Source organism: Azolla caroliniana, unplaced genomic scaffold, assembly GCF_043228905.1.
Source record: "Azolla caroliniana isolate FFs.n. ecotype wild unplaced genomic scaffold, voAzoCaro1.0.p SCAF_14, whole genome shotgun sequence".
Classification (NCBI taxonomy): domain Eukaryota; kingdom Viridiplantae; phylum Streptophyta; class Polypodiopsida; order Salviniales; family Salviniaceae; genus Azolla; species Azolla caroliniana.
The window spans coordinates 3,622,731-3,643,185 of NW_028230449.1; the positions used below are offsets into that span (position 1 = coordinate 3,622,731).

Genomic DNA, 20,455 nt, shown 5'->3' on the forward strand with positions numbered 1-20,455 from the left:
GTAGTAGTACTAGTACCATTAGTAATGGCTTTTTGTGGAACAAAGTACTCTGTTCCTCTCCTCTTTCTTCCTAACGACTTTGAAGATGAACAACCCATACTTATAATATGCTTAAATCTAGTATGTATGATAAAAAGACAGATTTTTCACTAGATTACTAAGAAAGTTTAGTCATTGCATAGATGTATGGATCTCATTAATATCAGTAGTTATGATTAAGGTTAAGGTGGGGCGATAAGTAATAAGCCCAACTTTAGCGTGAGGGAAGATCATGGATGTGAATCTATGAAATGTAAAGTCCAGTAGATTGAGTTGGTCGCTTGAGGCTCCTATGTTTAGCATAATTTTTAATCCTTTTTAGAAACATGGATTGTGTATGTAGGTTTCGCCTTCTTATATTATGTTAGTCAAACATTCTCTGCATTATTGTTACAGACTTACAGTATGTCCCAAAACAAAAATATGAAAGGCAAAGGAAAGCAAATTAGCCTCTTTACAATGCCCGGCTTTAGGAAAAACTTGCCATCTAAAGAAGATGTGTCTCTAGAAGAGCCTATAAAGGACCATCAACACTTTGAAGAATTACTTCATGAGATGAATAGAATTAGTAAGGCCAAACTAAAATTTCAAGAAGATTGGCTTACTAAATTTAAGTGGCTTCAAGAGGATTTAGAAACTGATCTTTTATGGTGTAGTTATTGTAGGAGTGATCCTCATAGTAAGTCTTCATTTGGCAAAACAGGTGCCAAAAACTTTAAGACTTCCGCATTAGAAGAACATGCAAGAAGTGTGGCCCATCAAGATGCCATTTTGTTACAAGAACGAGACAAGAATGGTCTTGAAAAATGTGCATCCAAAAAAAAAGCAAGTGTGGATGTAGCAATTGAAAAATTGTTTAAATGTGCATATTTTATAGCTAAAGAGGATTTAGCATTTAGAAAATTGGAAAGCCTCTTACGATTGTTAAGAGAATGTGGTGTGGAAGGCCTTCCACGAATGTATAATGATAATAAGGCTTGTGCAAGCTTTATCTTGCACATTAGCAAGGCTCTTGAAGTTGAGATCTATGATAGGTTGAGGAAAAGTCCTTGGTTTGGGCTTATGGTAGATGAAGCTACCGATGTAAGCGTAACCAAGAACTTGATTCTTTATGCTACATTTGTGGAAGGAAGGCAAGTAAGAACCTCTTATTTGGGGTTACTTGAAGTAGAGGATGGTACATCAAACACAATAATAGAAAGCACTTTAGCATTGTTAAAAAAGTGGAACTTAGATGTTAGAAAAATGATGGGATTCGGAAGTGATGGAGCATCTGTTATGGTAGGTATGTCTACAGGTGTTGCTACAAGATTGAAGTCATATAACCCATTTATGACTTCCTTACATTGTTGTGCACATCGAACAAACTTGTGTGTGCAAGAGGCTTCAAAGAACATTGAAGTCAAAGAAACATGTAAGCAGTTAGATGCCCTTGTGAATCGGGTGGCTGCACATTTCTCGAGGAGCTCACTACGCCAAGGTGAATTAACTAAGATGCAAGATGCACTAGAATACACACATTTGCATATTCTTGGGATTGTGAAAACACGATGGCTTAGTCGGCATGGTGCTATCATGAGGGTATGTGATGTGTATGAACCCTTGATGAAGACTTTACAATCGCAAAGTGATGCATACAATATATTCTTAAGTTTAAGAAACTTCAAAGTAGTGTATATGCTTCACTTTCTTGCAGATGTACTTAAGATCATGTCAACGTTAAGTATGGAATTCCAAAAGGAATATGTGGATGTGACATGCATTGGAGGTTTGGCTATGATAGCAATTGGGGAGATCGAAGAACAATTTCTCCATCATGTTATGATGGATCTAAATGGTTTTGAGAAGGATAGCTATAATTATCCAATTATTCCAGAATATGGTAGAGAAAAAGGAATGCTTTGAGTTTTAAGAGATGCTATTAAAGGTAATATGTATAAAAGCATCCTCATGGATAGATGTATTAATGGTGAGGACTTGATTGAAGCCATACAATTCCAAACTTTGTTTTCTAAGGCATTAATAGAGACAATAAAAAAGAGGCTTCAAGATCCGGTAACTCTTTGCGCATTGAAAATGTTATCACCAATGAACATGTCTACCGGATCTACAAGCATTTTAGCACGAAAAACTATGGGTCTTAATGAGTTGAAAACAATTGGAAATTTTTATGGCATTCAAAAAATGGTAGATGGGAAAGCGTTTTCTCCCATAATTGATAATGATAAATTGTATGATGAATATGCAATTTTCAAAAGGCAAGCTACCACGGAATGGCTTGGAAGAGATTTCTTAGATGTTTGGGGTATGATAAATTGTAATGATGTATGGAAAGAAAAGGTACCCGAACTTCTAAAGATTGCATTGATAGGTTTAATCCAATGTGCTTCTACAGCAGCATGTGAGAGAGGCTTTAGTCGCCTAAATCTAATAAAAAATAAGTTTAGAAATAGGCTGAAAAACAATGCGGTTGATGCATTGATACGAATCTCTATTGAAGGACCTGAACTAGAAGAACATGACTTCAATGCTAGCATTTTGTTGTGGCGAGAAAGCAAGGCATATCGTCATATTTTTACAGGAACTTCTCATGAGCATGATGATGAGATCGAGGACTTCATAGAAGATATAGATTAAAACTTTATAAATGTGATCGATTTTGTTTTGGAACTTTCTATATATTACATCTAATTTGATCTAATATGTTGTTAATGCTACTTTACAAAGGTTTGAAAAGTGAATTATGTTTATAAAGTTAGAAATTTTTTTGGTAAATATATATCTTTAGTTTTTGGGTTCCAAAATTTTGTGATTGATTTGATTTGGTATTGCATTAGATTTTTTTTGGTTATGCGGCCAAAAAAAATTTCAACATGTTCCGGTTGACATTGTCATTGGTAGGAACGTGGCCGGCCAAAATTTTAAAATTCCGGTTAGGTTCATGAGAAGCAAGAAAATTTCCGGTAGAGGCTACAAACTTTGCCCAACATTGGCATGGACTATAAAAAAAATCTTTCCTTCCCCATGGACAAAATCGAGGCATATATTGCATAAATAGGATGTTAAAATTATCTAGGAATCTAATGCTATAATAATGGGTAAAAGTTACAATATCATATATTAAATGCTACAAAAGTCAAGGCTTCCTAAGAGTATGAAGAAAGTCATGTATTAGAGTGTCCCCAAAATCTAATCATGGCAATGTAAGTGTGTGAGGGGTGGAAACAAACCACAATATAATGTTAGAACTACAGCAATATAAATTATAATGAATGCAACATGGAACCTCAATGCTTAAGTAGATTTACCACTTAAATATTGTCATGTTCATTAGTGGAAGATGATATATAAGTCTCTTAAAATCAATTTAATTAAGCACAGACAAGGCAATCCTATTTCACACTTGTCTTGGTGACCAATGTGAATCGAGTTGGAAATGAAGTGTCATTGCAAAAGCAACAAGTGGAAATCAAGTGTGAACTAACATAGCAACAATCAAATAGAGAAACATAGCCTCTCATGTCAACACACAATTTCCCCTTGCAAGAGTGGCAATATGGTTAAGTCTTCCACACTATCCAAGATGCGTAATGGTCTAGCTTCAATAAATTTGGCTTTTACTACTTGTAGCCCACTCCACCCTGATGCTCCTTAATTGTCAAGAGCTCAAACCCTACTAGGGGCGATAGAGGGAAGACATAAACCTCAACAAGCATAATATATGACCAATGAAAAGTTGTCATTACCTTAGATTCATCTCAATTAGATTAGGGTTACCTCTTTATCCTCCTAGAACTAAGACTCATGGAAACACGGTACAATATATTTTCAACGGCCAAAAAGATGAAATAAACATTTCAAAATATTTGCCCTTACATAAACAGGCAAGTTTGTATATCTTTCTTTCGACAGAACTAATATATACATATCAGAAGTTGAATTTCCTATGATGCACAAGAAGGAATCATGCAAAATAATGATAAACTCACAGTTTCAAAGATGAAGGAAATAATATTCAAAGCTCAGGCTATTTTTAGGCAAAATGTATATCTTTCTTTAAATAAAACTAACATATACATCTCAGAAGTTGAATTTCCTATGATGCACAAGAAGGAATCATGTAAAATAATGACAAACTCGCGGTTTCAAAGATGAGGGAAATAATATTCAAAGCGAAGGCTATTTTTACTCGGTTATTCACAAATGTACTTCATTTCAAGTTTCTCAAGTTGTTTGCAATACAATTTTACACTTGAGGACAACTGAAGCGGACCAAAGCGGATCAGGAATGCATCAACGTATTTACTTGATCCCTTGCCCATAAAAGCATACTTGGAACTTATGTTTCGGAGTGGCAATTATCAGTCTATTAGGTTGAACTAAACTTCTTTTGAAAGACAGAACAAATTTCTTATCTCATAACAAATTCTCCAATTTCTTGATAATCTACTTCCCATGAAACATTTTCCAGTATTCATCGCCCTCAACTATTAAAAGTATTTCTTCATTCAGTGTGTGTTGCTCATACAAGTAGCCCCACGTCTAAAGAAATGGAGTAGTAAGTATTAACAAAGAAAAATAAATCTAATCCGGAACAGTAATTGACCTAGAGCTTCAAGATCTTGCAAAGTCTTCACAAATCCAGACATCGAATCCTAAGATTCTCCACAAGGAAGTATTTTAATCTTGCTAATCCAAATAATACGAGTATGAAAGGTTTGGTCACCAATCGTTGCTCTTGTTAAAAATGAACATTGGACTTTACCAAAGATCTGCATGTATATTGTTGTTCCCACTTGCAAAATGAGTCATCCCAATATATGACACTTGCCTTCACATTGGAAAACAAGTATACACCCCAATCAATGTTACACTGGCCTCTCGGATGAATTCATGCCAGCACATTGTCAACCACCACCAGTTTCATGGCTCACAGTGTCTGCTTGTTCATATGATATACCGAAGACCACATGCATGTACTTCAGAAAACTATCTTCTTGGCAAATCTCAGAAAGTTTAGAGGATTTTGTGGGTATGCCCATTTGATTATGCTGATCAAGAAAGGTTGAGTAATCACCAGAATCTGGAAGAGTTTCCAATCATAGTAACTTAATAGAATATTAGCCAGTTTGTTCCATAGTTCCTGAGTTACTCTCATGTTTCTCGGATCCTCTTTCTTTTAATTCAGCTGCTTTCAGCTTTTCTAGCTTCTTCTTCAGAAATGCTTGCTTTAACTTTTCTCTATTTTTCTGAGCTTGGATCTGTCGACGTTCCTTCAAGATCATTGTCTGCTCTCTTGCCTCAATGGTTTCCTCATTGACTTGTCTAGATATCACAGCAATACAGTTTTTAACTTAGACACTGTATATGCATATTTGTACTTCTCACAAAACCATAGGTTATTGAGAAGGTCAATTCAAAAGGCTAAAAAAATGGAAATTTCTATATAAGTAGCAATCATCTTTTTTTAACATGATGCCATTTGGGTTTAGTCAAGCAACACAACATTTGCTGAGGGAAAACTGCATACCTTACTAAGAGCTTGTGTTCTCGAGTGATGCCTCCAACTTTATCAGTATTCCAACCAATGCCAGTTCGCCTATCAATAATTGACACTTCAGGTGACCCATCTTCCCTCAGTTCACATTTCTCCTCTCTTCCCTCAGTCTCGAGTTGTTTGAATTCATCCTCCAGATACCCTTTCCGTAAGAAATCTACATTGTATCTTTCTCTCTCATCTTCATCAGAGAGTTCACCCCTCGCAAGCTTCTCGTAAAGTTGAGCTTTCTTCTCGAGGGCAGCATAGCTAGCAGACCCATCAGTTTCAGCTTTTAACTGCAACTTATCTCTGCAAAGAATTCTGGATGTAAGCCTTTGAATGCTTTCATTTTGAACTTTTATTAAAGAGGACAGAGTACAGATGAGAAGAATCTATTGTTTCTTTGTGGACTTAAAAACATTCGATACAGTACTAGGATCTAGGCTCATGCAGAGACCAGAGAACATTGGCATCTGTACCAAACTGCACGAGAAAAGGGAATTGAGTTTTTCCCCTGTAAACCCTAAATCTAAAGAAGATAAAATAGAATCTATACCAGAAACCCTTAAAGAATTTCAATAAAAACCTGTACTCTCATCTCATTTGAGAACTTATGGAGAGCAAGCTCAATCCAACTGTCATCAACAAAAAAAGATAAAGCATGCGGATCTCAGGCCTCTGACCTAGAGTAACCTAAATCAAGTTCATGCCTTGAAGCACAGCCACCTATAAACTCTTGCATGTATCATTCTTCTATAAACTCTTAAAGAGCATCGCATGGAAAGTTATGAGGCGTCGTGATGCTTCAAAGCTCTAGCATGTCTCCTCCATTCAGGAGCAGAGTTTCCCTATGCCTCTACAGTCCAAATTGAAACCCATTGGAAGTTGGATTATAGACAATATAGTACTATATATGTATTTACGAGTGATGCATAGAAAAAATCACATCGGGGTGCATGCATCTTATTTTGGCCATTCCTACTCAAAATGGTATCATGTACAAGGTTCAAGGAATTAATTGGCCCTAGCGAACAAGTAATATTGTTGGAATGCGAATGAATTCCTTACAAATCTGTACATACCATTGCATGTGCACAGATCGGGCCATAATGGATATATGATATTGTGCTCATTTCTGACTCTCCTGAGGGAATGAAGTTTATACCTATTCTGACATTGCACTAGTTTCCAATTCACAGAAGACATTCAGATGTTTCGCAGTCATTTTGTATGGAGAGAGATATGTCGATGAGTCTAAGGAGAACATCTCTCATGGTCTTTAAACACAAATCAAGCGAGCATAAACTGAGTAAGACCATCAATCTCCAAACAAATAGAGACATGTGGTCAACATTTACATAACATCAAAATTCAGCTTTCAACAGAGGCACTGTCTAAATGTGATAACTGTCTCAAATAGGTTCTATCCAGAAAAAAAAGGGGCCTACCTGTTGGCTCGCTCTTCCACCCCGACATTCTTCTTGGAGAAGGAATCAATCTTCTTCCTGTGGGATCGAGCTTCTTTAGGTTCTATCCCACCTCCTTCCTTGATACGTTTCGCATCTTCCTGGGAGCGGAAGAGCTGGGCGCGGAGCTCGACGATGGAGGAAGCGCCAACGCCTTCGATGATCCTCTGCTTCTTGGGCATGACAGATGATTCGGTGAGCCATCCTAAAGACTCTATGCGCTGCTGCGCTCTCCCGGGAAACCCCTGTTCCTTCTCCTCCGCCATCGCTCCTCTTCTCTTCTTTCTTTCACACAAAATCTCTGTTTATACACAGATACATATACATATACATATACGTGTATACATGTATACATATACGGTATACATATACATGTATACATATACGGTATACATATACATGTATACATATACGGTATACATATACATGTATACATATACGGTATACATATACATATGTATACATTATACATGTATACATATACAGCATATACATATGGATTATACATATCCCTGCAATCCATCTTTTCCTTAATCGCCCACATGCCCTCCCCTCTTCCCTTGTGTTTTGAGTTTCATGAGTTATCTCGCACTATTAGAAGAGATGGGTGTGTGCTGGCATCGATCTAACATCTCTCGATGCCTCTTGTTCGCGTAACATATGGATTTTACGTGTTTCGTAAATGGTCATCCGGCATTGATTTACCAAATCTTGTGGCTCGATACTTTTGAGAGATTAGCTCTTCTGCCAGAGGTAGATTCGCGAGTCATTACTCTTGGGTAAACCCTCAATCTTCTATGTTTCTCTCTCTCTTTCGTGAAGCATACAATTGTATTAATTTTCATGTTACAACCATCATTACAACCGTGTTAACCCTCTCTCTCTCTCTCTTAAGGTAGAGGAACATTTTGAAAGAGGCCCCAAGTGCCGAAAAATAGAGCCTTTTTCCAACCACAAATTCTAAACATTCCAAATCCCTCTCAGTTCAAGAGATGAGATATTAGTCCACGTTGCTTTAGAGCTAATACCAAAGGCAAACCCCCAATCAAAACTCTCCAAATGAAGACCTTTGCTACAGGTGGCAATTTAGATTGCCAACTACGTTTTAAGATCAGCCACCATCCATGATCAGAGGTATGTATTTTCCATTCTTCTCTCTCTTTCTCTTTCCAAGTTAAGAAACAAACGTCATACACCCTCCTCCTTGAGACATGATTACTTCCCATTTAGTGAGGCATAAAAGCAAAATTTTGTGTTCCAGTTGGATACAAGATATGGAATAATGGTTTACTAGATGCAACACACTTACTTCATGATGCATAGATTCCTCTATAAATGAGGCCTTTTTGCAACGCCAATATATCATAACATGAGACAAATGTGGAAACTCATCATTCATATATTATACTATACATGTTGCACCTAACTACAAAACCATATTCTTCACGGAACAAGGAAATTATACACATCGATACATGTTAGAACTTAGAACGCATCCCATTGTCTTCCATTTGGACCATTGCTTCCATGCGACTTACCTCACACACACTGCGATATGAGACAGGACATTGGGACACAAGTGAGGAGAGTGATCGACTATGCACACTTTGCACTAAACAAGTTCAAGACTCAAGTATCACACTTTGATACAATGCTCTACCGTTGATCATATTCGACCATGCTTTCAACCCATCTTCGACCAAACCCAATCTTTGCACGAATTCCTCTCACAACCACAATGTGCACTCTCAATTGCAATATTCATTAGTAAAGTTCTTGAACATCGAGAGTTGCTTCTCACTTTCACCTGTATTATGTGAAATGTAATATTTTTGGTCTCATAGGTCATATTTGACCTCCAAAGATAATAATAGAATCTATCTATCTATCCATCTCCCTCCTTGAGCTTTGACTCGCTTCCCTAATCTTGGATATACGCTGTTAACATTCATCTTAAGTACTTAAGCTCCATCCTATTGGAAGAGCCTCATTGGCCTAAACCACTTGTATGATAATAGAGTTGTAGACTTTTTCATTTCCTTGTGTGTGGTTGGTTGATTAAGTGCTTAACTAATACCTAAATAGGTTAAATCTTTAATCTACTTCTTTTGATTAAATGCTACTTGAGGGTGTTCCCCCTAATGCTATTACATCCACATATGGTCTTAAGATATGTAGTAGAATAAGAAATGGAGAGAGAAGAAAACAATTACATATCCAGCTTAAAAAGAAGGGATTGTTGGAGATAGATCGGGTTATTATTTCATTCATAGATTCTCAAGAAGTCTTCAACGTGATTCCACAAAAGAATGTAGGCTTGTGGAACAATCTCATTGCATTTTACATGAAATATGAGCATTATGAAAGGGCATTGGAAATTTTTAAACAAATGTAGCTAGAAGGTATTACTCCTGACACCATCACATATGCATGTAGCTTGATGGCTTGTAGCAACATTGGCGTCATTCAGAAGGGCAAAGAAATGTACATTGTGTGATCGAAAAGGCATCATTTGTAGACAAACACCCAGTTATTGGCAACATATTGGTTGATATGTATGCAAAAAACGGTTTCTTAACACAAGCACAAGAATTGTTTGACAAGCATCCAATCCAAAATGTAGGTTTGTGGGAATCCAATGTATATATTTGGATATGTTGAACATGAAAATGATTAGGAAGATTGATTTGCTTGGAGCATATGCAAATTCATGGTATTTCTCCAGATGCTATAACTTATTGTGGGCAAATTTCTCTCTGAGATAGTGATTTTGGCCTTCAAAGGGAAAGCTCACCCATGGATTTAGGTTAGCTTCTTGGTCTCTCTGAGACAAGATTATATGCATTTTGCAAGCTTATAGGAAAGTGAATAAGATATAAAGGTACTAACTGATGATAGAAGTGAGGAACGGAAATTTAGTCTTTTGACAACATGCCAATCAAAGATGTGATCCTATGGGCTACACTAATCACTGGTTATGCAAAACATGAGCATGGTGAGGAAGCATTAAACCTCATAAAGGAGATGCAAACACATTATATATTGCCAAATACATTTGTACTTGTTTTCATTTGAAAGTTTGTGGTGATACCAGAGGCATCAATCAAGGTAGTGTAATATATGACGATATTGTGAAGAAAGGGTTACAGACTAAGACCTTCATTGCCAATAACTTAGTGATATGTATGCCAAATGTGGTTTTCTCTCAACAACATAGGAAATTTTCAATGATCTTCTTGTGAAAGATGCAATTTCATGGAATATATTGATTGCAGGATATGTGGAACATGGATATCTCTCCCTCTTTGAGCAAATTCAAAGATTGGGCATCCTGCCAAATATTGTCACACTTGTTTGCTGCCTGAAAGCATGTCATAGCATTAGAGCTACATTAGCAGGCGATGAAATTCACAAGGAAATTGTACAAAAAGCTATTGAAAGAGATTATTTCATTGGAAATACATTAGTAGATATATATATGCTAAATGTGGGTCACTTGTCGAGGCACATGTAGTATTTAACCAGCTTTCAGTCCAGGACTACATCTCGTGGAATGCACTAATTGCAAGATATGCTAAGAATGAGAAATTTGAGGCAGTACTCAATCAAATCTATCAAACGAATGATTCATGACTAGCCATTGTCTTACACAAGGCGGGCTTGGAAAGGATAGTCATTTCCTTTCCATCTATTTTGTATTTTATAGCTGATATGCTTTTTAAAACTAATGGAAGGATTTTTTTTTTTGAAAAAAAAGTATTTATCCTACTTCTTTATTTCTATTTATGTTGTGAGTAAAGAGTGAGAGAAGGATTTTAGAGTTTTTTAAATTGAACTAGCTAATTTTCTTGTGTGCTTAAGAGGAATAGACACACTTTCTCTCATCTAACTCGCATCAAGAGGGTGTTACCCTACCCAATATGGTCTTGGTTAAGTGTAGGTATAATTAAGGTATTAGTTAACATTCTCGCACTTAATTCCAAATGTGTTCAATTATTTGAGTACCCACGATCAATGATGAACAAACATTTGATACCAATAATATACAATTTTCATGACTAATACATACAAATTTATACATGAAAATGTGTGCTACCTCCATATTGGTAAGTATACTTTCGATGCCAATAAACTTACTCATTTTGGTGAGCTTATCCACCATAACCCAAATAGAGAGTCCAACTCGACATGGGATTTATTCTTCTCACATCCATCCTATATTTACTCACACATGGGGGCTATACATTGACCCTTAAACATTCATGTAAATATGTGATTGTCATGTTGTGACTATCTTAGTCCTCACAATGTACTTTGCATAAAGAGGTGTTGAAAATATTAAGGGATTTTATTAGCAATCTATTTATTAATAGTAGGTATGATGATGCTAATTGAGGAGATGGCCAAAGGTCAAAAGCAATCAGCGCATGCAACTTGCTTTATAATGGATGAACATCTAACAAATGTAGTAAGGCAACATATGGCGAAGGCTCAACTAGTTAAGTAATGTCAACCAAACCAAGGTTATGAAACAAGAAAATACAAATGAAGGCTCAACTTGTTCGTAGGAAATTCCGAAGTAGCATCTTTTACTTTATAAATGTGGAATGATGATTAGAATTAAAGCAAATTTATGCATTATATGAGACTACTCAATTATTGGGTTCATTGGTCAATTTTGTTTTGAAAGATAGTAAACTAGAATTGTGTCAAGAAGTCCAACAAAGTTTAATTCCTTCCATTCCCATCCTTGATAATAACACCTTCTACTAAATAGGGCACTAATGGGATGAGCATTGGATTATTATTATTAATGGCGGAACACGCCTATGGTGACACAGGGAGGAAGTGGCCCGAGGTGGAACTACCAGCCCCCACTCTGGCTGTTTCCGGCTCACTTACCACCCTCCCTCGATTGTCGACCCCGAGAGTTGTCTCGTACTAGCCATCACTGCAAGGCACTGTTTTAGATGTAGGTACTTACACTAAGTAGTCACTCCGAAAGGCAATGTAACTAGTCTCAATTTCTTGAACTTGATCAGAGGGGGATTCCCCGATCTCTGTTGAAGCCTCCTTGTACAGTCTCTTTGTAATAATCCTACCTAACTAATGGGAAAGTAGCTTCATTTTGGAATATATATATATATATATATATATCTAATCAATATATCTAAGAGGAGTTATATGTGCAACATATGTAAAGAGTATGATGCTTTAAAGAGGCAATCTTTCTTTTAAGGAGTAGTTTTAAATTATTTTGTGCATTTTTGTTTCACTATTCTCCCCAAAAAAACACGAGTTTTTAAACATAGCATCAATACTCATAAGTTATAAGCCAATAGTTTAATGTGTTGATCGATATAAGACACAAATCCATCCAACATATATATAATTAGAAAGCAAGAGTTAGGACATCAAAGTAAAAATTGTCAAATGATGTTGAATCAAAATTACTAGCTAAATCTTTTAGTCGCAATTTTTCCTTTTACCCCATCTTATATAGCAATAAGAAACTGCTCTTATCCAAATACATTAAGTCTTGTCATATCAAATAATTCACCTTTAGTTGCACATTTTTTCATTATCATAACTCATCATTGATTAGTTAGTGCCAAATCTCAAGTTGTGTTGGACTTGGTTAGCCCAATAACTCTTTGGATTCTATGGAAACAACGATGTAGACGGGTCTTCTCCAACCAAAGTGCGCAACCAATAATGTTAATGCAAGAGATATGGAGTGAAGTTGTAGCCACTCTAAAGAGTCAATATGATGTCCTCAAGGGCGGCTCTGATAGGGTTGAAAGACAACGACTAGCCTTTATCCAACAATGGTCGTCCTCTCCCTTTCTTGAGGCAGTGGGTAGGGATCGGCAACGGCGCAGCTCAAGCCTAAACTGTTTGACTTAAAGCGGCTTAGCGGCCGCTCGGTTTAGGCTTGAACTTGCCTTAACTGTTTCGGCTCGGCTCGGATTGGCTTGAGCCTCACCAAACCGGCTTAGCCGTTCAAAAACTTTAGAGCAAGAGGGAGGGAGACAACAAACAGGGGGAAAGAGAGTGAGTGAGTGAGTGAGTGAGTGAGAGAGTGTGTGAGAGTGTGAGGGAGAGTGAGGGAGGGAGACTAAACAGGCGAGGGGAGAGAGAGTGAGGGAGAACTACACAAACGAGGAGAGAGAGAGGGAGAGGGAGAACTACACAGATGAGGAGAGAGAGAGAGAGAGAGAGAGAGAGACTACACAAAGGGGGGGGGGAGAGAGGGAGGGAGGGAGCTTGTACAATGTATACTATATAGTGGATCATCTATGTGTGTGTGTGAGAGAGAGAGAGGGAGGTTTCCAAACCAGTTTGGAAACTAGTTTCTAAGCCGTTTACCAAACCGGTTTGTGAACCGGTTCAATTTAGGTTTGAGATCCCCAAAATAGTTTAGGCTTAGCCAGTTTGGCTTGGTTCGAGCCAAACCGGCTAAGCCTAAACCGAACCGTTGTTGATCCCTAGCAGTGGGCATCTGCATAAGATGGACCTATGGTGTCCCTATAGGGATTTGTATATAATAATCTCATCTGTAAAATCTTTATCACTAATGGAAGGAGTTTGTTTTTGGAAAAAAAAAGAGTCCTATTACCTTATAACTCCAATGTTGTATTGTCAAATACTTTGCAAAACTCAAGGAAAAATATGTTACGAAATTATGATGCGCAAATATTTTCCATAATACAATGATAAGCAAACAAGATAATGTGAGGAAATTTTCATGTGCAAGGGAGAAAATATCAAATTCACAAATATTTTCAATCAAAATACCAATAAAGTTCTCGATCGTAATTGTCCTTTGCAAGACAGAAACAACAATAGTAAATGCATATATTAATCTAGACTATAAATAAAGTATGTGAAAAAGTTCCAAAGGTAATCCCCATAAATTCAAATGTGTCAATGATAATACACAAGCATTTTCTACATTGAGATAATCTTTTGAGCCCTACCATTATTTATATCATTGTACCAAGCTTAGAGGAGATTTGTAAGCTTGTGAACTATTCTTTTGATTTATTCAAGCTCTTATTTTGTTAATGATAATACTTGATCCTCTTGGCACCTATTTCAAGTTGCTATTACATTTTCTCTTTCTCCCTTCCTCAAATGTCCTTTATATTACATTCGAAGAGTATACCGATTCACGATCACTCATCATATGTGACAACCCCAAAGCTCACTATGTTGTCACCATGTGCCAACAATTAAACTTTGCAACACAACTTAATATCTCCTTATGTCATCAAAGTCATCAAGGGCTTTCCATGTCATCTCGTGAGTTAAGAGCAATAATAGAAGACTTTACATAAACCAAATTAACTTCAAGTAAAAGTTCTACTTGTCCAGTGCACAATAAGTATTCTAAAATCTGTATTCTGAGCCATGTGATAGCCTTGTAACTATCTGGAGGAGTTTCTGCATAGCCATTTAAAACCATGAGAAAGAGTTGAAAACCATCTTTTGTAGATATTCCATCTAATCCGCGCAGAAAATGTGATATCATTGTCAATGTTTTTTTCAGATAGAATTGTCTTTTCTGGTATCAGTAGACATTACTGTAAGATTTGAGTTCATCCTCTCATAAAACTTGAAAGATCGGTTTTCCTTTTCTTTTCACCACAATGGTATATGTTTGCCATGAAGAAGGATACATGTGCTCTTGATGGAGATAATTTGCATATAGGGACCAATGCAACAAGCATTACAAGAAACTTAACAAGATCCGTACTTAGCCTCCACAATGTGCTGCAAATTCTGGATGCCTTCCCAAAGGTAAAAGAAGATCCCTAAAAACCTCATATTGTTCCTCACTGAGATCCGAAGCATCTAATGCCTATGTGCACAAAAAACTATCTCAGCTTGACAAAACTTTATGTATAATTTATCAGTGATATATGGAAACTCACTACCTTCTGAAACTGTAAATTGCTGTTGAGGATTCGAGTCCTTAGAGCAGGTAAACGATGAACTGATAATGCATCCAAAAGAAGAATCAGAACAACTCTCCATTGCTTTGAGCTGAATGGAGGAATTGCACTAACAAGAGTCATTGTTCTCAGAAGACGGCCCTGTACAGCAGAAACAAACAGATTTCTCTCGTCATTTCTCCAAAAGATGCCAATGCAGCACAATGCAAGGTATATTAGACAGCACCTACATAAGTATATGTACAATATACATCATAATCATTATGCAATAGCAAATGTCATTAATTGACAACAATTGATGTTGCATTGATTCAGCAAAGTACTTAAGAAAAAAATCCAGGAATGCATTATCATTTCGTATATCAAACAAGCTGTATGGATTTTCTTACAATATTGTTTTCTAAGGTATAGAGAATTCATTTCTTTCTTATTTGTTTACGATATGCACAATTAGCAATGTCGATAAGACCAGAAAAAGGGAAAACAATGAAAACCAGAAAAAAACAAAGAGTGATGTATGGAAAGATAATAATACCAGAGCTTGTTCTAAGGTAGAGACGGCAAGTGGAAGGCGAAATGTCTCAGCAAGTGCTGGTAAAGCTCTTGAGATACATCCACCTAAGGTCCTCTCAATTTCGGCCGATACACCATTAGCAATGACCACTTGTCTGAGATATTCTTTTCCATTTATGAAGGAAAAATTGTCTTCATCACCAGAACCATACAAATGTGCTATTGATGCTGCAGAAATCCACTCATCTAGGGCCATCCACATCATACCAAAGGTAGAAACCTGGAAAAGTACAATGAAGTTTGTTCAAGTAGAAACTAAAGTAAACTTGAGCCTTAACCAAATGTGGCAGGAATGCCAAGATAAAGATCCTGACTCCTACAAACCTCTGGTTTGAAGTCCTTCGGTGGAGCAGAATACCAACAACTCTTTGGATCACCATCTTCAAGCTGGACTGCATCTGCTCTATCTGATTTTTTCAAATCCCTTAGAACACATTCTACAATCTCTTCTTCACTTGATTTCACTACTATACCAGCCCTTGCAACTGCAAAACATTGTTGATTAAGCTAAGTTTAACTTTACACCATATAATCGACATAAATGACACAGCACAAGAGTTTCCAGCACCAAAACCTGCTTCGTCCGAATCTAGTCCACCAATAGCTACTGCCTCCGCCGCCTGTGTTAACGCATTGATCAATTCCTTTGCCGATTCCAGCTTAGCATTTTCTTGTTGTAAAGCATCTTCTTGATTTCTGAGGAACTTATTATTATCTCGACATTCAATGACCTCTCCAACAAACGTTGCATTTTCAATGCATGATACTAATGATGGCAAATCTTCTGACACTGTTTGAGAGCTAACAGATTGCTCTGTAACCATTTTATTGCTTGAATTGCTCAATGAGGATAATTCCTCTACCAACTCTTTGTTGTATTGGTCAGCCCATGATACTCGAGTTCTTCTTTTCTGATGTTTCTTCGAGTCTGACGTTAGACTTGCATCAGCATCATCAACCAAGATACATGAAGTAAAATTGTTTTCTAACTCTAAACTTTCTTCATGCTTAGTGCTGGTTCCAAGGCTTTGTGTACCTGTTGACAATGGTTTTCTTCCTTCATTGAAGATTATATCTGACGAGAAATTATTTGCTAAATCACTCTGGTCAGTTGCATGCTTGCTTATACCATTCCGAGACAATTTCTTACCACTAAGTGATGCTATTTCAGTCCCCTTACTAATTACATGTGATCCTGTCTGTTTCTGTGCAGAAAAATGGCTCACTATTTTACGATCTGAATTGCTGACCTTCTTATCTTCTTTATTCTTTCCATGAGATGTTTTTCCATATTTCTTATCTGCTTCATTCTTTTCACGTGAGGTTTTTCCATACTCTTTCTGTGGTATGTAACCTTCAATGGCATCGGAAGGTCCGACCATGCTGAAATTTTGAAATGTGACTTCGTTTTGTTCATGTATAAGAAGAGAAGTACTTGCATCATCTTGCTTTGGCTGAATCTGCTTCTCTGAGGTGGTAGTAGTATCAGTTTCATGCACCAAAAGTTCTGTCTTTCGTTTCTCAATTTCATCTTTTCCATCTTCTCCAATCTGTTTTACCAAATTAACAGTAGTTTCAACCACAAACGTTTCCACCTGTTGCTTCCCGGGTGCATTCTTTTGATCACTGCCAATCTGATTCGATGGAATGGCAATGCTTTCATGCACAGAAGATCTCTCTGATGCCGTACTTCCACCTTCTTCCCCAAACTGACCACACTCTTGCCACACCGAATCTTTGGTAGAAAACAAATGGAAAGCAGAAACGAGCTCGATAATCTTCTCGTCATGTTCTCTCTCATCGGCAAGGGAAGAGGCAAAGATCTGGCTGGCCACAACGCAGTCGCTACAACAGAAAAGACGAGTTTCTCGCAGATCATAGACCTTATGTTCACGAAGAGAGATCCTGTAGCGTCCTTTACGATGAAGAGGAGCAGGGGGGGTGATCTGATCGGGGAGGAGAGGGTTATTGCAGAGGGGAAATCCACAGAGGTTTGCGAGGGATCGTTCTGTGACAACATCGGAGTACTCAAAGTGGGTGAGGATTTTGGCTGCAGAGGTGAGCTGCTCGTGGCTGGAGATGCCATCGAAGAGGCCTAATTGGACGCTGTAAACAGACGACCTGATAGACGCCGCCATCGCCAGACTGCTCTCTGCTCCTCTCTCTCTCTCTCTCTCTCTCTCTCTCATATACTCTCTCTGCTTTATTTATTTATTTATTTATTTATTTATTTATTTATTTATTTATTTATTTATTTAAATTTGTTTGCTCGCTTTACATACATATTTATCTGCTTATTAATTGATTTATTTGTTTTCTTTATCTACTTATGATTCATGTATGTATGTATAATGTACCTATCAATCTATTTATGTTTTTATTTTTGTTGTAAATGTTTTATGTATTTATTTACCAATTTAGCTCTAACATGCTCTAAGATCCAATAATTCCACATGAAAATACCTTTGAGCTTCTTTATATAAGTCTTTCACCCCATGTCTATTATCAAACATGAAAACATGAAAGCATTACGCATATTCCAACTGTGTTGTAGTCCCCAATATCGTAAAATTTTGAACAATATCTCCATCTCATCATTTGAACTATTTTGAACATATTGAGAAAAAACACATTGTTGAGGTTTCAAACAACAATAGGTTAAAACTTATCAAATGCCTGATAAGTAGTAAGGGTGGTCTGTAGAACTCATGCTCAAAGTAGATTCTAGTCTCTTAAATACTTGAGTCCAAAAGTCACTAGCAAACTTAGTATCTCTATCACTCACTATATTAATCGGTAACCCGTGGAATCAAAATAACTCATTGACGAATTGGTAAGCCAAATCCCAAGTTGTCACTGTGGATTTCATTGCAATGAATCTGGTCATTTTTGTTAATCTATCAGTTACAACTACCCAAATGGCATCATGACCTTTTCTGGTGCATGGTAAACTAACAAGGAAATACTTTCCCACTTGTTATTAGGAATATCCAAAGTATGTAAAAGACTTGTAGCCTTAAAGTCATTGAGTATTGTTAACATGACATTAGTGACATTTAATCACATAATATTCAACATTATGACGCATTTTTAGCCAAAAAATTGAGTAGAGATAATAACAAGTGCACGATGTATCCTAGGATGCCATGTTGAAAGTGTGTCATGACATTCATAAAGAATTTTCTTTTTTACCTTGGACAAATTAGGGACACAAACCTTTCGATTATAGTAGGCCAAACTGGCAGAAATGTAAAAGGGTCCTTTCAAGGATGAAATGTTTATAACATCTTTTCCAAATTGAGCTCTAGCCCTTAATTTTCCAAAATAATTGTCATCAAGGTACTTTCCTCAAAGTTGTTCATACAAATAAGATTTATCTGTGAAGCTAAGCATGTTAACTTCATGAATACGACTCAATGCATCAGTGACTATGTTCACGGATCCTTTACAATATTGTATAGGAAAATTGAAGTCTTGAATGAGTTTTACCCATTGTGCTTTACAAGTCATGGACACGACACTAATCATGTCAAGATTCGAACTCTTCGCCTCTTGCATTATAATCAAGTGTTATGTTTTAACCAACACATCCAATACATTATTGTGTTACGTAAATCTTAGTAGATTATCTATCATATGTCTCACCGGAAACGGGAACATTCTAGAAGCTTCTACATGAAATTTGGTCTCTACATGGAACTACATGCAGAGCCCACAAACATGTATAAATACAAGGCCTCACCTTGACGCTAGTCAAGATTAACAATGCCATTTATGGAATCCTATCTTCTGCTTTGTCCATCTCTTGCTTCTCACTCTATCTCTTAATATCTTACCTTTTGCCTATCTTTGTTTTGCTCAGCTCTATCTGTCTATGACAGTTTGTTCACCTTGCATCTCCAAAGCCTCATCGTGTTAGATTCCGGTCAGACATGTGATAGATAATCTACTAAGATTTACGTAACATGATAATGTATTGGATGTGTTGGTTAAAACATAACACTTGATTATAATGCAAGAGGCGAAGAGTTCGAATATTTGTGTGAGAGAATAAATCACCTATTGGAAGCCATGCAACAACTTCAACTTGAAAATGAGAATATTTGGGAATCCTTACAATAACTCCAAGTTGGTACTCCGATGGAACTGGAGGACGAAAAAACCAAGTCCCTTCCTACATCAAGGAATCTCCTATCTGTAGAGCATGGTCCCTCAGCAATCCTCACTCCAATTCCTCTTCACCCTACTTCAACTATAGAACCCAATGTCAGTTTACTTGACAAGTTTGATGGCAGTTTACTTGACAAGTTTGATGGCACAAGGGCGCAATTCTGAGGGTTCATAAGTTAGATCAAACTTATTATCCGACTATAGACCCAAATATATGTGCATGATTTTCGCCAAGTTGGCCTCGTTGGGACCCTTCTCTCAGGAGCTACACAAAGTTGGTTTGCACCTTTGGTCGAAACATCATCACCACTTCTAGAAACTTTTCCTGCTTTCTTGGAAGAGTTTGAGGCGATGTTTTGGGATACGGATAATCATCGAACAACCCTTACCAAACTCTATTTGTTACATCAAGGTAGGTGCCTAGTGTTCGTTTATGCCTCTAAATTTAGACAATTAGCATGTGGCCTTTTGTGACCATTTTTGTCGAGGCCTTTGAAGTGATGTTAAGAATCTACTATTAAACTTCCCGGAGCCTATTTCATTATTGCAAGCCATCACTCAAGTAGTCATTTGTGACAATTGCCTTTTTGAACTTCGTCAAGAGGAGCAAGCGACTTCCAAGTTGCCGCCCTTTCTCCACATTAAACCTATGGTACAACCTTAATTATACTTAGGTTGTCTTGGCTGAAAGCCAATAACCCAATTGTAGA

At 37.1% G+C, this 20,455-nt stretch overlaps 2 protein-coding genes and 1 pseudogene across 4 annotated transcripts; 1 reads left to right on the forward strand and 2 right to left on the reverse strand.

Moving 5' to 3' along the window:
• The first annotated feature begins 211 nt into the window (after window positions 1–211).
• On the forward strand, window positions 212–2,828 carry LOC147855310 (uncharacterized; annotated as a pseudogene).
• Window positions 2,829–4,528: 1,700 nt separating this feature from the next.
• LOC147855311 (uncharacterized protein At4g18257-like) lies at window positions 4,529–7,326 on the reverse strand. The gene is made up of 3 exons (XM_087330442.1): window positions 7,027–7,326; window positions 5,570–5,887; window positions 4,529–5,364 (listed from the first exon to the last, which is right to left on the reverse strand). The coding sequence occupies exons 1-3, from the start codon at window positions 7,308–7,310 to the stop codon at window positions 5,160–5,162; spliced, it is 807 nt and encodes a 268-aa protein (XP_087186568.1). The 5' UTR covers window positions 7,311–7,326; the 3' UTR covers window positions 4,529–5,159.
• Window positions 7,327–13,931: 6,605 nt separating this feature from the next.
• Window positions 13,932–17,749, reverse strand: LOC147855312 (RNA polymerase II subunit B1 CTD phosphatase RPAP2-like protein). 3 transcript variants are annotated; one of them, XM_087330332.1, is made up of 6 exons: window positions 16,150–17,749; window positions 15,900–16,060; window positions 15,538–15,795; window positions 14,985–15,143; window positions 14,804–14,908; window positions 14,416–14,490 (listed from the first exon to the last, which is right to left on the reverse strand). In XM_087330332.1, exons 1-5 carry the CDS (start codon window positions 17,711–17,713, stop codon window positions 14,804–14,806), a joined length of 2,247 nt encoding a protein of 748 aa, XP_087186458.1. In that variant the 5' UTR covers window positions 17,714–17,749; the 3' UTR covers window positions 14,416–14,490. The 3 variants fall into 3 exon arrangements, with proteins under 3 accessions (XP_087186459.1, XP_087186457.1, XP_087186458.1); XM_087330333.1 differs by lacking the exon at window positions 14,804–14,908 and having other exon boundaries at window positions 13,932–14,490; XM_087330331.1 differs by having other exon boundaries at window positions 13,932–14,908.
• Window positions 17,750–20,455: the final 2,706 nt, after the last annotated feature.

What these genes read in the sequence shown, in the direction of transcription:
- LOC147855311 (XM_087330442.1), bottom strand. Translation starts at nt 7,310, where the DNA reads ATGGCGGAGGAGAAGGAACAGGGGTTTCCCGGGAGAGCGCAGCAGCGC. An exon ending in GTGGAAGAGCGAGCCAACAG is followed by an intron (nt 5,888 to 7,026) that starts GTAGGCCCCTTT and finishes AATTCTTTGCAG; the next exon opens with AGATAAGTTGCAGTTAAAAG. An exon ending in GAACACAAGCTCTTAGTAAG is followed by an intron (nt 5,365 to 5,569) that starts GTATGCAGTTTT and finishes TGTGATATCTAG; the next exon opens with ACAAGTCAATGAGGAAACCA.
- LOC147855312 (XM_087330331.1), bottom strand. Translation starts at nt 17,713, where the DNA reads ATGGCGGCGTCTATCAGGTCGTCTGTTTACAGCGTCCAATTAGGCCTC. An exon ending in ACTAGATTCGGACGAAGCAG is followed by an intron (nt 16,061 to 16,149) that starts GTTTTGGTGCTG and finishes AATGTTTTGCAG; the next exon opens with TTGCAAGGGCTGGTATAGTA. An exon ending in GCAATTTACAGTTTCAGAAG is followed by an intron (nt 14,909 to 14,984) that starts GTAGTGAGTTTC and finishes TTGTGCACATAG; the next exon opens with GCATTAGATGCTTCGGATCT.